Raw genomic sequence first — 17,428 nt, 5'->3', positions numbered from 1 at the left:
CTTAATTGCAAGCACAAGAAAACTTTAGATAACCTCCATCTTGCGCATATGCTGTCTCCCTCCCCCCAGATTTCCAGTTCAACTCTCCCATGTTGGCTGGGTGATCATGCTCTAGGTTGTTACTCCCATAGGCAAACCGCTTAGCCCTACCAAGTTTGTTCCCCAGCATACCTTTGAACCTACCTGCTTTTTCTTTTTTCTATCTCCACTACTGTTTTGTTGCTATGTAAATGTTTACTTGACCCCCCCCCCATTCTGTGTGTGGCGCTCCATTGCCTGCAGAGACTTGGTTCCCACTTCGAAAATACCCTGCACAAATAAAGGGTCCATCTCTGGGTTTTAGGGGCATTTCTCTGCACATTACCAGGTGTAGGTTTTTAATAAATTCATGAGGGATATTCAGTGCTGGCCATGAGGGCCACAAAGCCTGAAAAGCTGCCAGACTGCGGTATTCTGATGGAACAGATCAGAGGCCTTCACTTTCAAGTCCTTTCAAAGTAACTTAAAATGACCCTGGGTGGAGTCGGGCCCAGTGCAGACTCCTATCTTACTCCTACACTCACTTTAATACCCTGTGTTAGTTCACACTCTGCCCAGAAGGGCCGCTAACAGGGTTTCCCTTGTGCAGTCTACTACGCATAACGAACAGGAGATATGCCGGTGGGGGCCATGCTAGCTGTGTCACAGCGTGCCTACTATTCTGGAAAGAGAGGTTTCAAGGGGTCAGAGATGCAGTTTTTAGCAAAAGATTTCTCAATAATATCTTTTTGGTCATTTTTCATTCCCAATCAACACAAATACGAAATAGAATCTATGGGGTTGCAGGACTGACTCTATAGATGGACAATATCTAGCCAGAGTCTGACCCTCCTCCCTTATTCCTCCAAAGCAGGTCTGATGCTGGCCCAGCGGCATAGTGAGGAGCTGGCACTGTCATGCAGGACACTGTGGCCATTAGCTATCAATCCTGCAGCTTCCATCAGCATCAGATCCACACCTTAAATGTCCTACGGCACCTAAAGCCCCATGCCTAGAATCCCCTTTATACAAACCAGGGTGCCAGCCTCTCAACATTGCTCTTCAATCTGTACATTCGATTCTTGTGCGAGCTACTAGATCATCTCCAGGTATTTTTCACCAACTATGCTGACGACACTCAGCTAGTTATAGAACTGAGGGGGGACTACTCCAAGGATAGCACAGCATTGAATGATCTCTATAAAAATATAGAAGTTTGGATGTGCTTAAACAGCTACAAGACCGAGCTAATGGTCTTTGGTTCCACCCAGGCATGAGCCAAACTGTCCTCTGACTACCAAGCATTTAAAATCAAAGAATCCCGTATTGAGGTCTCGGGCAAGGTTAAAACACTTGGCATGACCCTCGAAGCATCCCTGAAAGCGGATGCCCAAGCCATGTACGTTAGTAAAAATTGCACCCACTACATCAGATTGCAATTAGACCCATGCTCAGTGAAAAAAACTGCACTCCAATAGCTAGAGCCACCATCCTATCGCTTTTAGACTATGGAAATGCGCTCCTTGTAGGTGCCAGTAAACAAAGTATGCACAAATTCCAACTGATCCAAAATAACACGATTAGAACAAGCAAACAAAATGCAAGAATTGAACACATCAGTGAAGCCAGACGTGACCTCCACTGGTTGAAAATGGAAGACCGAATACAATTTAAGTCAGTGTGCCTGACACACAAGAGTTTGTACGGCAAAGCACCAGCCTACCTGAAATCAAAAATCATCCCTCATAACCCTCCTAGGGCGCTAAAATCAGAAGCAAAGGGTTTAATAACTGGCATGAAGCACAAAAAAGAAAATGGCATGGGTAGAGCATTCCCTAACCGTGCAGCAGCCAGCTGGAACAAACTCCCGACCAGCCTCAGGCTGGATACTAATCACTCTTCCTTTCGGAAGAAGCTTAAAACTTTTCTCTTCAAGTAAACCATAATGAAAGAACTCCTCTCTGGCCTTGAAAATCCTGAATAACTTGGTACATGTAACTGTGATCACCGTCCGCCTTCTGTTTGTCCTTGTCTTTCCATCTGCGCCCGATGCCTGCGGGCGGTCGGCGCAATACAAATAAACAAATAAAAATTAATAAAAAACCTCCCTCCCTTCTTTATTCAAACTAACCTTGCCCTACAAAAACTTAGCAACACAGGCAGGACAAGCAATTACGATATCATGCATTGCTACACAATCAGTGACTTCACTGAGAGGGTTACAACACCTGTGGCAACAATCAGTGTTTGACCCACAGGTAACAGGTGCCATTCCGGGATTCTCGGCTGGGTCGACTCATCCTTTTCGCCATGCATGGTGGGAAAAATTAGAAGAATACAGTTGTGCCGCATTTGATCAACAAAGCAGAGCTGTTGCCTTGCTTGGTTACTATACCTGCTGGGTTCGGGTGAGGAGCTGGAATTCTATCCACCTTTAGGAGGGGCAGGTATGGCTCACGGAGCCACAATCGGAATCTCTACTTGCCTTTCATAGTTCTTTACTGGGCAGGATGGTGTAACTCTCCGGGGCAGGTATATGCTTACTCTATGATAGGGGACTGCAACACGCAGCTCTCAGAGGTTTTGGAATACGGCTCCTATAATGCCTAAGCGCTGATTATGCTAGCTAGATTGTTGGGAGTTGTAGTCCAAAACATCTGAAGGGCTGATGGTTGGGGGCCACTGCATATGTTGACTGCAAGGCTATACAGTGGTTGTTGTTCCCCCGGATATTGATTTACCTGGAGGATTTCCCATGTTCGCCATCTCATGATTGACTTTCCTGTTAAAATTGTCCGTCAACTGCACCATCTTATTAGTTTCAAAAACGTCACGTTGTTTGTATTGGCAGGCAGTTTACCATTATTTATGGTTGAATACGATCCCCTTTTGATGCAGGATGAATTTTGTTATATGACGACTTATTCATTTAAAAAAATATATTTGTGTATACAAAATGTACCAAAATGTACCAAAATGTTATATTTGTACCACCAAGCGGGTTAAGATAATCAACGTGCCTTCAAATGTACCCGTAGGATCCCTGGGCCGGCTGTCTGTCTAGAGTGGCAGAAGTTGACAGGGGAAGATGGGCAGGTGGGAGCTGTGGGGGCTGGGAGTCACACACGTGTGCTACTCCCACCTAACCCCCCACGCCCGCTCCCAGTGACTTCGAATGTTGGGCTAGGCTGGAAGCTGCCAGCGTTGGGCCGTGCTGTCACGTCAAAGTGATGGAAAACACTTCAGAATCGCGGTGTCTCCGCACCGCTCACCGAATATCTCGGATTATTCTGATTTGCCCATGGGGAGGAAAGCGAACTTTAGCAGCGGGAGGTGAGAGGTGTGCACTACACCACAGCCTCGTGTTTTAGTGCACACGCACACTCACACTCAGTTCACGATCGTTTGAATGTACTACACGATATCATACCATATCCGCACAGCATTAATAACGTTTCGAAAAATTACATAGCAAACACTTTAAAATGAGTAACATCGGAAACAGGTGTCTATCGTGCCTCCTTTCTGCATGTAACCTTTTTTTTTTTTAAAGTGTCCATTAGATCGGACTGAACTTCAACAATAATTTGAGGAACATGCTCACGGAAAAGGTAAACACATTTAAAGAATAGAACGCACATCCGCGCTGACATGATCTTTGTTGTATCCATTATTACAAAAGATATCGCTTTAAATGAAAATCAAGTTAAATAGATCGTCAGTATTTGTCATCGTAACGTCTATTAACGCGAAAGACAACATTCAAATGTGTCCAGTTATGATCGCATTTGCACGTTACACTCCAACGTAACATAGCGTAGCTGCGCTGGGAGCGCACCGCGGCTCACGGGCTCACCTGGTTTGGGACAGTGCCTCCTCTGTTGCCCATGGGTCGCCAGCAGCAACGAAGCAGCGAAGACACCGGCCAGCGCAGCCCACATGCTTCCCACAGCCGGCTTCGCCGGGCTCCAGCATAATCCGCTGTGGGAATACAGTCCGCCAGGCGTCGAGGCGCCCAGTGGACGAGAAGCCCACTGACTGACGCGCCCAGAGCGGACCTCCGCCCGGGCCCGGCTGCTATGATGAACTGTCGCACGCTCTCCCTCTGCTGCTCACTGAAGCGCTTCCCACTCGAGATTGAGCAACCCCGGCCACAGGAACACATTTGAGGAACACGCACCGGCTGCAGCCCGCCTGCCCGAGAAGATTGTGAAATGGCGGGGTGGTGGCGGTATTGGGGAAATAAACTAGGCGCCCCCCGCTCGAAAGCGAGATGGGCTCGCTCGCAGGACACAGCAGAGGGGAGCCGGAAGTCTCCAGGTGCGCCATACGTACCCTGCACCATCCATTATCCATGGGAATCGCCCTAGTACTCTTGGACAAGTTTAGTGGCAAGAATGGAAACATGTTGACTCTGGTGAATGATTGATTGTATGACTGGTCTGAAGAAAGGACATTTATGTAAAACGTAAACGCGAGCATACGTATAGCCAATAAAGTTATCCCAACAACGTATTTATGAATCGGTATTGCAGAGCTTCAACTAGGAACATGCAAGCTAGGGTGCAACCAAGATAGTTTGATTATTACACACATTTTTGGGCAGTTGCATATCTAATGGGCCAGAAGGTAAACACAAAATACAAACCTCAAAGTGTATATAGCCACTAGTCCAGATCTTGTGAAATCTTAACCTCATGGTTGTGTAATGTGATGGGTTTTTTTCAGCATGCTCCCATCTGCATTTATTTTGGTCTCCTTCACTCTACAAGCTTTGTTTACTTCTCTTTTCATACTGCACCTACCCATCTCTTGCTCAATTATTACTTGGAGGGCTGGCCAGTTGTGCAATTTATTTGTATTCATTTGGCGAGCAATTCAGACAGAAAAGTTGGGCAGAGGTAGCATCAAACGGCACGTAAGAACCCCGCTGCTATTGCCACTGAAACCTAGCTTTTAGTGTCAGACTTGTCTAGTTGTGTAAGAGAACCGACAGTCTCACTGTGGCACATACAGGGTCTGTCAATTTACTGAGTACTAAAATACGTATGGGTTGATCATAATAGAAGCAATAGCCTACATTTTCCCATGGGTAGCGTTGGCCGAACAGTGTAGCCTTGTCTCCCCAGAGGAGTGTGTGAACACAAAGTACAACCGGGCATCACAATAAAGCGAAGACATAAAAAGAAAACTCATCCACAAATTAGAAATTACCGTATGCCATGTCTAATTTATAATGATGTGGTATTGATTTCCCAAACTCTTATTGACTTAAAAATGGATCTAGACATTTTTCTACATTGATTATAATATTTTATTGTGGGATTTTAGAGCACTGTGTTGCTGCATGACTCTTCCTGGCACAGAAGATGCTGCTGAGAAAATAGTGGCATGGGTACCGAAATGTCACATTCAGAAAAATCAGGTCTTTAGAAACTTCTGTGGCATTGTGGGGACACACTTTTTAAATTTAATTTATTTAACGTGAGATTTTGTTTGAATAAAACCTTGGCTGCAGATCTCTTTGTGGCTAAATGAGTTGTGTTGTTGAGCCAATCTAAAATTAAAGTGTTTCCCTTCACTTCCCCCTGAAAAATCGACTTTGGAGCTGATCAGTCTAGAGTATATGTACATCTTCATAAAAACCTTTCATTTGTACTCAAAATAATTGCCTCCCCTCTGAGAATAACCCCTTGTCAGGCCTCAAAATCTGCACTTGCCGCAATCTATTGACGAGTGACAAACTAAGAAATGTCGTGCTGTATGTATTTGGATAACTGGGGTGGGTGGGTTGTTGACGTTTTACGCAGTGCCATTAGCTTGCAATTTGACATTTTTACCCCTGCCTTTTACCCTTATTGACATAATTGTTAAAAGGTCTCATCCGAAATCATACAACATATCTAATAAAAAATACATCTTGAAATACATGCAATTAAATATAGGTCTCTGATACTTCGAAAGCTAATGGGACTACAATTTCAACTTATTTTCATTTAGTCCAGTAAAAGGTGTAGATACTTGGATTTTGTTGGATTTTAAAACTGGACTAACACAGCTCCAAACTCTGTCTCTACACATTATAATGGATACCGAAATGCATGGAAAACAATGGCACAACTGCCAAATGGGAGGAAAAGCACAGCTAGACAGCAACATTTACTTTCTCACTGTTTGCAAGAAACAGACTCTGAGACCGAAAGGACTCCGGATCCGGAACCCATTGAGAGCTACCCACAGCACAGTTTATGCAGAGCAGACATGCAGAAAATCATCAGAATAAAACACCAGCTCTGCTCCAGGAGAACCAGACCAAGGAACGAGGTAAACAATCTCACAACACAGCTGCAAGGGCAAATAAATGGCCCAGCACCCCAACCTGACTATGAGCTAAACAAGAATGATCAAAAAAGCACTGAATTCTTTATTAATTAGTAATGACAGGAAACTCCACGATCTGCAAGGAATAGCACACAGTCTCTATCCCGGAAAAGAAAGGACCAAACCCCTCCCAGAAAGAGTGATCCACACTCTTAACAGAACCAGCACTGAACCCAATGAGCAATCATACCAATATCAACTATCAGTTATCCAACTCTCCGGGCATGACCTTACACTTGCTGAAGCATCTACTTTCCAAGGGACCGCCATTCTGCCCCAGCCAGGAGCTCAACAAAATTCAAGTACGTGGGAAAATGAAAGACTACATACAACGATTTTCATGGGGAGAACCATGAAGAAAAGACTGTCGCACACTACCATGATGGGGGAAAACACTCCAATTGGACACCTCCATTTGGCCATAGCCCTAAATTTGAGACATGCATCCGCTGTCTCAGAAAACGTGTAAGATCTGACATACTCAAAAACAACATACAACTATGCTAAGGGCCTTGGCGAAGAAATCGACGGCCGAGATCTGGTCCCTGATTAGGTCAGCAAACCAGACCCAACAATTCTTACAGTCGAATGAGGCAACAGAGGCAAACTGGATTGCCTTCTTTGAATCTCTGTTCGAAGAACTTTCACCCTCGCAGGATCTCCCCTCAGATACAACAAATACCTGGCTCCTGCACTACGATTGAGAAGAACTTATCATCATGATCAAAAGCCTTAACGCTTCTAAATCTCCCAGTCCAGAAGGGTTGTCGAATCAAGTTATAAAGGAAAATCCAGAGCAGTGGCGAAACATGTTAGACCTGGTATTAAAAAATGTCTTAGCCTAAAAATTCATCCCACCTTCTTGGAAAACGGCACACATAATCCCAGTATTTAAAAACGGCACCCGACAGACCCTAAAAATAGCCCTACCTAATGTCATGGGGAAAATGTATGCAACACTACTGCTAAAAAGGCTGACAGATTGGGCACAGAGAAACGACCTAAATGACAAGTTCCAAGCAGGTTTCGTAAAGAGGTTGGGGACCTCTCCCCTGCAATTTTGATTACACTGCTTAAAACGAAGATCATGTAAAGTAAAGGTAGATTACATTTGGCGTTTGTCGACTTCTCAAAGGCTTCCGATAACATTGATCGAAATAGACAGTGAAAAAAGCTAGCAGATAAAGAGTGTCCCATCGATCTGCTGGAACAACTGCGAGGGCTCTATACTAATACAACAATAAGAGTCCGTCTTAATACCACCGGGCTATTAAGTGAGGAAATAAAAACAGGGAGGGGAGTCAAGCAAGGTTGTTGCCTGGCTGCCGCCCTCTACAACATATACATTGCAGACCTGGGAAACTTTATGGAACAAACCAGAAACTTCCCCCCAAAACTTGGCAAAATGAAGATTACTCATCTACTATATGCAGACGATTTAGTCCTACTGGATTTCACAGAAGTAGGCCTACAACGGCAATTCTACAGATTACAGGAATACGCAATGGAGAACAAATTGGAAATTATTACAGGAAAAAAAAGGGTCAAGAAATAAGGAAAAAGAAATTTAATTGGTATCTAAATCGCTCAGAAATGATGAACGTTCCATCGTCAAATACTTAGGGATACTGATTTTGAAGAGCACAACGGAGATGCACACGGGAGTCTTTAAGAAAGAAAGCCATCACCCTGGCTAGCCAAGCAATCATCCTAACACGGAAATATTGTAGATACTCTCTGACACCAATAATTGAGTTCTATAAAGCCAAGGCGATTCCCACGCTTATCTATGATGCAGACGTTCTATTGGATCTGCCCACTAAAATATGGCCACTTTTGGAAGGCCTCTTTTGGATGAAGACACTAGGACTCCCTCGCTCAATTCCAATACAGGTGGTTAAAAAGAACTGGGGCTAGGATCAATGAAAATTGCAGCCCAGTTGGAAAAATTGACCCTGTTTGGGAAATGCATGAGTACTAACCCCCCTCCCATGATTGGCGGGATTAAATCCGAACTAATAAAAGGAGACAACAAAGCCTTGATTAGGTGGGAGGCTGATTGCACAAAACTCCTTAAGGAAATTGATTGTTCGGTAGAAGATCTTCTGACCAACCCGGGAAAGGTGAAGACAAAATTGAGAGAAATGGATTGGATAGTCACCATAGAAAAGGTAAACAAACTAACACTACATCAAACGTTAGAATCAGAAATGAGAAAGCTAGTTGAGATTCAAGTATACCTAAAGAAATGCCCAGGCCCTAAAATAAGAACCACATTTATGAGGATACGATTCAATCGGTATACGACAAAGGAAATCTTATTGCTAAGAGATAAAGAAGACCCCCGTGGCATGACATGTTAATTTTGTAATGTTAAAAACTCAAAAGAAACGCTGTTTCATTTATTCACTACATGCCCAGCCCTCACTGCTATGAGAACTCAGTACTTTGGCCATTTCTTGGAAAGATTTAGGACCATTTCAGCTGAGGACTGGTGAAGGCCCCTGCTGAGAGGAGAGAAAACTTCACTGACAATTGCCACAGTGAACTATTTCAGGAATTGTTTGGAGGAACCTCTAGAAGTTGTGTCATCCCAACTCTCTGCCATTCCTGTACCAATCAGTTAGCATACAGCAAGAGATTATACGTCGGACTTTATTGATTTTGCTAAAAGTTTAATGTAAACTAATAATGCAAATAAATAAATTAAAACAAAAAAACAACATACAACTAAACAGAACATGTGTTATATTGTGCTTCATAGCTCATCTCACTGGCGGCTGAATGCAAGGTGTGTGTGTGTGACCTCATGAGAGAATGTTGGGTGAATGTTAGAATTCTTGTGCATCAAAGGGCTTCCACAGTGAGGCAGTTGAGACAAAATAGCCTCAGTGGTGGGAGCCAGTGAGACTTCCTCAGTATGTAACATCACACTGAGCCTTACTGAAGATCCTATTGATGTGACTTAATAAAAGGAACTTAATTTCACCTTACTAAATCTCCCGAGCATGCTTCATTATAGACTGCGATTCTGCCCCAGCCAGGAATTCAACTAAAATTCAACTATGTGGGAAAATCAAAGACTACATTCAACGCTTTCCATTGGCAGAACCATGAAGAAAAGACTGTCCCAGACAACGATGGGGTGAGAAAACACTCCAGTGGCACACCGCCATTTCACCGTAGCCCGAAATTTGAGACATGCACCCACTGTCTCAGAAAACGTGTAAGATCTGACACACTCAAAAACAACATACAACTAAACAAAACCTTACCGCCAGATTTCCGTTTCCCGTTGCAAATAGAAGCACCTGGTCCCTTTGGAAAAAACTGGCATCTCCTACGCAGCATTGTTCCCTCATGTCGAAGACAGATCTGCTTCATATGGTCTAGTCTATTTTCAACATTGGGCCCTATGCGGCGCGCTGCGCACAGTACCACTGCAGTAAAAGGAGGCGACTTTGGGGGTTCCTCACATCCAACAAAGGTATTTCCCTGCTGGTTGCTGTCAATACCCCTGTTCCTTCCTGGTAGTAGTTCCCCTTGTTCCTTGCTCTGCTCCATTCTGCTTACCTACTTCCTGTCTGTCTCCTCCTTGACTGCTTGCCCTGTCAATTCACTCTGTGGATGCTGCATCAACTCTCTCACTCACTGGAAATTTGTGTCTACATTACATCGTTCCGGTCCTGCGTCGGAGGGATTTTCTGACTTGGCCTTTTGCACCCAGACCTCCTCCTTTGGCTCCTGGGTCAAATAAAGGGGCTATTTGGGAAGGTCTGGTGCCACATTGTTCCCCACTCATCATCCTTCCCAGATTCTGTTGCTGCATTACTCCCCACTCGTCCTTTCGGTCAGCAATAATCTAGAAGGTAAGTGGGCTAAGTACCTCTTCCACAGTACATTCTGACACTTACCTCCCAAGGAGGAAGGGCAACAAGAACACTCCAAACAAACTAGGAAATCATAATAAAACATGTAGACAAGGGTGGAGCTGTTGTGGTCTTGGATATCCAGGAATATAAAGCAGAGGCACACAGACATCTTCTTGACCCAGATTATAACCAGGAACTGTGTGCTGATCCTATCATAGAGTACAACGAAACTGGAACAAATCATCAAGTCAATTCCAAGAAGCATAGAGGAACACATTCAACATCAGATACCTGTCATGATCACAGGTAGCAACACCGGTGGAGACACTAGTGCTGGTGTTCAGGCTATTGGTGTGTTTATAATGTTTTATATGGGTATTTATTGCACCCATGACTCACATGTACACTCCAACACTTATGGCATTAGGGAAGACTGGGGGGGGTCGTGAATGACTGGACTGCTCTTGTGCGCTGTTGGCACTCGCGCTGTTGGCGCTCACACCAACAGTTAACTCTCATCAGCCACAAACAATTAACCTCCCATCAGCAGACATAGCAGGATATTCCTACCAACATGGCTGCTGCAATTGCCACACAGCCTATTCCATCAAGATGGCTGCTGAAAGGCCCACAGGGAAACACTGTTCATTTCATGCCAGCGCTTGGGGTAGTGACTCCTATATAAACCACACCCCAGGGGCCTTTCCTTGCTTCACGTTGTTTTGCGTTTGCAGCATAACACTCACCAAGACGTTCCACCGGCTCCTGCGGCATCCCCTTCACCCGCGCCTTGATTTTGCACTCCGTTTGGGTCCGGCAACCAGCCCCTGCAAAAGGGAAAACAAGTCAGTAAGGAATTACGCCAAACGTCCGAGGGAAAGACAATTAAGTATCTAAGCAGACTGACTTTACCGCTATCATCCACAAGCAGTCCTGACCCCGGTCCTCCTTTCTGTGCATTTGTCCTGAACCTGAAAGAAAAGGGGAAAGACAGTAAGCCATTACAGCTCACGTTTACCAGAAAATAGGAAATTCAGAACAATTAACCAGTGAAAAACAGACTCACGTTCAAGGGAGGTGAGACACCAACAACAAACAAGAGACTTTACAGCACAGAGCAAAGAAGCATTAGCTCTTCGAGAAGAACACTTAACACAACCGGCAAGCCGCAACGGGTCTGGGTAAGCAGGGAACCAGTGACGTAACTGGCCATGGGTGCATCCATGACCCCAATCCTGGGAGCATTAAACCACAGGTGAGTCCAACCTTTCCCATGGTGGTAGTCAGGGAGACTGGGAGGGAGAAAAAAGAACAGAAGGGACACCTGTGTTTCTGTTTCTAGGAACTTCACACAAAACAGAGTAAACCACAGGGTATCGGTCCACTTCTGGGGTCCCCGTCAACATTCCCACTCCTTCCTCCTTAAACCCGGTGGTGTGTAACTTGGCGCTACACGGGTTTCAGGTGGTAAGTGGTGCGTAGCACACAACAGAGGGCCCAGGCATTTCCGCAGAGTAGCAGGTGAGCATTACAATACCAAACAATTTGACTCCTGAGAACATTCTATATGCTCCTAAAAATTCACAATCCAGGAAATCCGGGCTGCCCAATCATCTCTCAGGTTAACACATTAACCAATGCCATATCTGCCTATATGGACTTCATCCTAAAACCTCTGGTGATGGGCACAAACATCTTTGTACAGGACACAGCACATTTCCTCCGGAAGTAGAAAGTGTACCACCAGATGCACTACTGGCCACCTTTACCTTACTTTACATGATTTGTACCGCGGAATCCATGGACCCAGAGGCTTAAGGGCACCAAAACAGACACACACCAAGCAAAAACATATACACCAGGAAAAATGGCAGAGCTACACTGGAAAGCTAAAGAACAGGGAGGTTAATTAAAAAGCCAGGTCTTCAGTTTCTTTTTGAAAACTTCAGTAGATGTAATAACTCTGAGATCAGGGGGTAATACATTCCAAGCTCTAGGCTCTGCATGCAAATAAGCTGTTTTACTTGCCTTGACAGTTTTACATTTAGGAACATTGAGCAGATCAGTGTTGTTGGACCTGACCTAAGGTGGCCCTTTTCTTTAATCAAGGCCTGTAGGTACGTCAGCATCTTACCAGCTGGCATTTATGTACAATTAGAACAAGACGATATAGAAGTCTAGATTCGACGGGCAGCCAGTGTAGGTTACGGCGGGCCTCTGAGATACAAGGCCTCATTACACGGTAGGCGGAGGACCAAGGTGCTTTTAGCACCTTGGTCCATGCCAGTAAAATACTGGCACTGCCTTGGAGGAAATGGGAATTACCGCCCTATTCCAAGATTGGCGGGGCGGTAATTCCCCCTTCCCCCATTGCCCTCCCCATTCCTATTTTTGCCCCATAGGGCTCTATGGGAATTCGGAAGGCACTAATTACGGTGCCGCAAATTGCAATACCGTAATTAGCACCCTGGTCCCTTTGCGGGTTGGTTTTTAACGCCTGCTAAACAGCAGGCGTTAAAGTACCAACCCGCAAAGGGACCTCATAGTAAGGCGGTAAGGGTTTACCGGTACCGGTGCCCTTACCGGTACCGGTAAACCCTTACCGCACTACATGTAATGAGGCCCACAGTCTCTACGAGCGGTGGCCGTAACCACTCTAACTGCACTGTTCTGAACAACATGTAATCTCTTGCACTCTCCTTTGTTAATACCATTCAACAGACTACAGCAATCTATTTTTGCACCCACTAGAGCTCTGGCAATGGTTTCGGCATTCTGTTGGGTAATAAAGGGGCGCAGATGAGTCAAGAGTTTTACATAGTAAGCAGACAAAGACACTAAGAAGTTAACATGATCTTTCATATTAAGGTGTTGGTCCAGCATTACACCCAGTGTTTTGACCTTTTTCTGTATAGCGATCTTAACCTCCTCTAGGCTAAAGCTATCATAAACTGGACGCAATTTTGTTTATCATGTTCTGAGTGCCCACAACCATGAGCTCCGTCCTGTCCTTATTTAAAGCAAGATTGTTCTGGACCATCCAGTTTTCTATGATGGAATAGACCTTATTAAGATAGCATTCGTCCTTCTCATGATTGCCAGACAATGGTATAAGACACTGCGTATTGTCAGCGTAATTGGTAAATTCTATACCATTGAGCTCGAGATGTTTGAAGAACGGGACAGTAAAACTATTATACACACAAGGCGAGAGGCAGGCTCCTTGAGGCATGCCAAATTCTAAAATGGTCGATGGAGATTCTGCCTCACCAGAGAAGACTTTACACTCCCTGTCATTAAGAAAGGAGGAGAGCCCCATTGCTGCCTTATCGGAAAAGTTTGCCACCTCCCTCAACCTGGGGATTAGTATAGAGTGATCCACCAGGTTGAAGGCGGCCGATAGGTCTAAAAGCATAAGGAAGGATGACAAGCCTCTATCCAGGATTGAACTCCGGGGCCTGTGAATTAATGACCCGGAGAACTTGGTCAGTGACTCCAGAAATTTCTGACAATGTCTGATCTGATTTTATTAAGTTTACCCTGCATTGCATCCTGAATCAGAGAGCACCAAGCACAGTCCTTAGTAATAGTGGAATTCTCCTGTCTAAAAAGTGTTGCTTGTTCTGTTAAAATTTTAAAAGATTTTAAAAGTTTTTTGGTTTCACATTTTGCATTAGAAATTCTGTTGTTAAGACTATTATTTTTTGCATTGGTGATAGCCTGCTTATAGTCTTTGACAGCCCTTTTAGAGGTGATTTGATAAAAGGGAGAAGAGTTATTTTTCCAAGCATGAAAACATTTGAGCATATACGTTTTAAGTTTCCTGAGCTCTTCCGAGAACCAAGCGTTTCTGGGATAAGCTTTTTTTAAATTTCAATTTAAGGGGGGCTATAGAGTTAGTAATATTATCAAAGGAGGAAGTCAAACCTCTCTTTATTCCAACATTCCATATGTATATGGATAGCGGCATGCCAGATTGTCTTGCAAAAGACAACCAGCAAAACAGACATCCCAATTAGAGCCATACAATTTCTGCTTCAATGGAAGACATTTCCTACAAAATACTGGAACGGCACTGGGCACAAAAATTGGCACACCCAGATGCACACCTTTTCATGGTAGAACTTGAGCAACGTTATTTACAACAACAATCCCAGAAACCACTAACATATAAATGCTCTACATTGATGACATTTTCTTGTGGACAGAAGGCGAGGATTCCCTGAAACAATTCTATGAATACCTAAATGTCTTCCACCACCGCATTAAATTCAGCAAGGAATACTGCAAGGTGGCCATACGTTTCCTGGACAGCATGTTTTCTGTTGGAGAGAACTGTCACCTAGAAACAGCTGTATAAAGGAAACCAACAGACAGGAACAAATACCTTCAGAGTACAAGTTTTCATTCAAGCCACCCAAAACAACATTTACAGCCAGGTCATCCAATACCAAGATATATGCTCCAACAGGAAGACAAGGAACAACCAACTTGCCACACTTCGTACATTCTTCTTGCAAATGGGCCACTCAATCAAACAAGCTGACAGGGAATTCGATCGATCATTGAGAATAACCAGAAATGGCCTGGTTCAATACAAAGAGAATGACACCACAGAAAAAATTGGTTGCCAAATATCATTGAGCACTAACAAAACCTAATAGATTTGTTAAGGACCTACATCCATATTTAACAGATGAGGACATTTTAATGTAATTGTTTTTTATGCGCCTAACACCATACCTGAGTTCAGCTTCTAAGCACGGATTCGGGATTTGAACCTCTGTTCCTCTGTGTGGTCTTGCTTTCAAGACCAGTGCGTTAACCCTGTGCTATCCTCCATTAACAATGTGAAAAACCTTTGTGCAGGCAACGCGTGAAAAAGTATAGCCTTTCTTTCTCAAACTGTGGGCCTTTAAATCTAACATTTTGGAGTTTCTCTGAAACATACTCACTGTTTTTCCATACTGGTTTCCACTTATTAGATTCATGTGCTTAGATGTTTGGACACATTATACATTGCATTCAAAACATTGGGTGAATTACAGAGCTCTGCTCTAAATCTTAATGTTAAAGGTATTTGTACCGTGCACCGTACCCACTGCAGTGGTCCACAGGCACACTGACGGTCTGAAAACGAGGGTGTGAAAAAAAGGGGGGTCTGGGTGGGGTTAGTAGTTTGTAGTGGGAATAGGAAAGTGAGAGTTGTGATGTCCTGTTGGCAGCCTCAGTTCGGTTTGCACTGTTCGCTGAGCTTGTAATTTATGAGTGATGAGAACTGTCTCTAAGTGTTTGAGTTTGTCTCTCTTCCTTTCTAACCTCATCATCCTTTAGATAAAGGGGACATGCAGGACTGAATTCCTTGCATACTTTCTTCCTGCGGCCAACAGACTTGAAAGTTGGAGAATCCAATGTCTTTTTTTTCTTTCTATGTAAAAGCGGTGTCCAGCTCTCTATGTGATTTTCTTTGTTGGGTCATTTGTCGTGTGACCACCATCTGATGAAGAGGTCTCTGGGACATCGGAAGCTAATGGAACTACCACCTTAGCATAATTATTTCAGTACATCCAATAAAAGGTATCAAAACTTGGAATTTTGGGGATTTCATAACCGTGAAAAAATGTCCTAAATATAAAACATATTAAATTATCTTCTGACACATATAAAAGATCCATCATCTCATGTATCCTTCTTACTACATATAATTTTAAAGTTGTTTTTAAAAACCTTTTCCTTAGTTCTGAGAGAAAATTTCAAACAAAAAGCATATGAATGACATTTTGAACCGCAGGACTACATAAATTACAATTTCTATCATTATAGTGCACATTTTCTAATTCACCCTTTGTCATATTCAGCTTAAGTTGTCCAGGCTTAAAACACAAGAAGAATCTACGTGCCTCCTGATCAGACCGCTCTGCTAAATATTGTTGAATTCCCTGCGATATGACAAATGCAGTTCAGGAATTTACAAGAAAGGCAAACTTTGGGATCAGATTGGAAATCCATGGCGCACAAATGCTTTTTTTTAGCAACCTATTATATATCTGAGGAGAATTTACTGAAGACACCATACGAACAGTACTGTGCAACTTTGCAAAAGCCCAATTAAAGAATTCAATAACTCCTGAGTATACTAAGGATTTATGTTAAGTTCTACAGATACAACAAATCTTAGACAACCTGGGCAGGCATGCTGTATCCTCTACCATGACTTCACAATCTGACTGCCCCCTTGTAAGAGATGCAGTCAAGATCAAGTTCCAATCTCGGAGCCTCAATAGATGTGGAACTGAGAAGGGAGAGAAATGATTTCCAAAGTTTGCTTTCTATTTTATTCAATTTAAGGAAGATATTCCAAGAGAAACAGCTCAATTTAACAGGAGCAAGGGCATTTCTGCCTCATACACTGTTTAATGTTATGTTTTTGTGTCATGGGCCCTTATAAATTGCTTAATACCATTGCCCACTAGTTGCGCATGTGTTTCGAGTAAAGACACACGATTTCTCCGTAACAAATTGTGCTGAAAAATAAAGCCCAGATATTTATATTCCCTAACTTACTACACTGCACCATTTGAAAAGTACCAGGCATTGGGAAGACGTTGAGAGCACATAATACATATCAGGCAGAAGTGGGTCATGCGAGGGGTGCCTTCTTTGTGGAAGGGTGTTACAGGAGGCACTCTTTCCTTATGTGCTGTTTAGCCGGTGGCAGTACGTGGATCGTAGGGGAACCTACCCTGTACATAAACAGTTGGTAGCACGGAGTGTGTCTCAGAAGTGCGTAGCAAAAGTGCAGACTGCTGTGTGGAAGGCTGTTATAGGAGGTACTGTTTCTCTGCATGCTGTTTAGCCGGTGGCACTGTATAGATTGAGGAGGAGCCTGTACATAAACAGATGTTAGAGCTGAGGTGCTTTGCACAGGAAAGTCTGCTGCGGCCCACTCTTGGAAGCTTGCAGCTTGATTGTTTATGGTAAGAGGGTTTTTGATCCTTTCCCTACCCCTAGGCTCCATCTCATCGTATATTGTTGGGTCAGGATAAAAACCTACACTCGGATTATAATTTATGAAGCAAATGGCTCACACAGATGGATCTGGAGATACCTCAATTTTCTACAATAAATAAACTTAATTAGTAAAAGGGGGGGGCATG

The 17,428-nt window shown here is 43.7% G+C and overlaps 1 protein-coding gene across 3 annotated transcripts in view; it reads right to left on the bottom strand.

Annotated features, from left to right (window-relative positions):
- Positions 1 to 4,209, bottom strand: part of IL6R (interleukin 6 receptor) — a 315,341-nt gene extending 311,132 nt beyond the window's left edge. Inside the window, exon 1 of one of the 3 annotated variants that reach the window (XM_069651956.1) lies at positions 3,875 to 4,209. In XM_069651956.1, coding sequence (XP_069508057.1) covers positions 3,875 to 3,993 — 119 coding nt within the window. In that variant the 5' untranslated portion in view covers positions 3,994 to 4,209. The remainder of the gene's footprint in view (positions 1 to 3,874) is intronic. The other 2 variants (XM_069651960.1, XM_069651969.1) reach the window with 2 other exon arrangements.
- Positions 4,210 to 17,428: the final 13,219 nt, after the last annotated feature.

This window comes from Ambystoma mexicanum, chromosome 1p, assembly GCF_040938575.1.
Source record: "Ambystoma mexicanum isolate Mex_15411 chromosome 1p, UKY_AmexF1_1, whole genome shotgun sequence".
Taxonomy (NCBI): Eukaryota; Metazoa; Chordata; class Amphibia; order Caudata; family Ambystomatidae; genus Ambystoma; species Ambystoma mexicanum.
Note: the sequence above shows the minus strand (reverse complement) of the source record. Positions and strands in the feature narration are given on the sequence as shown.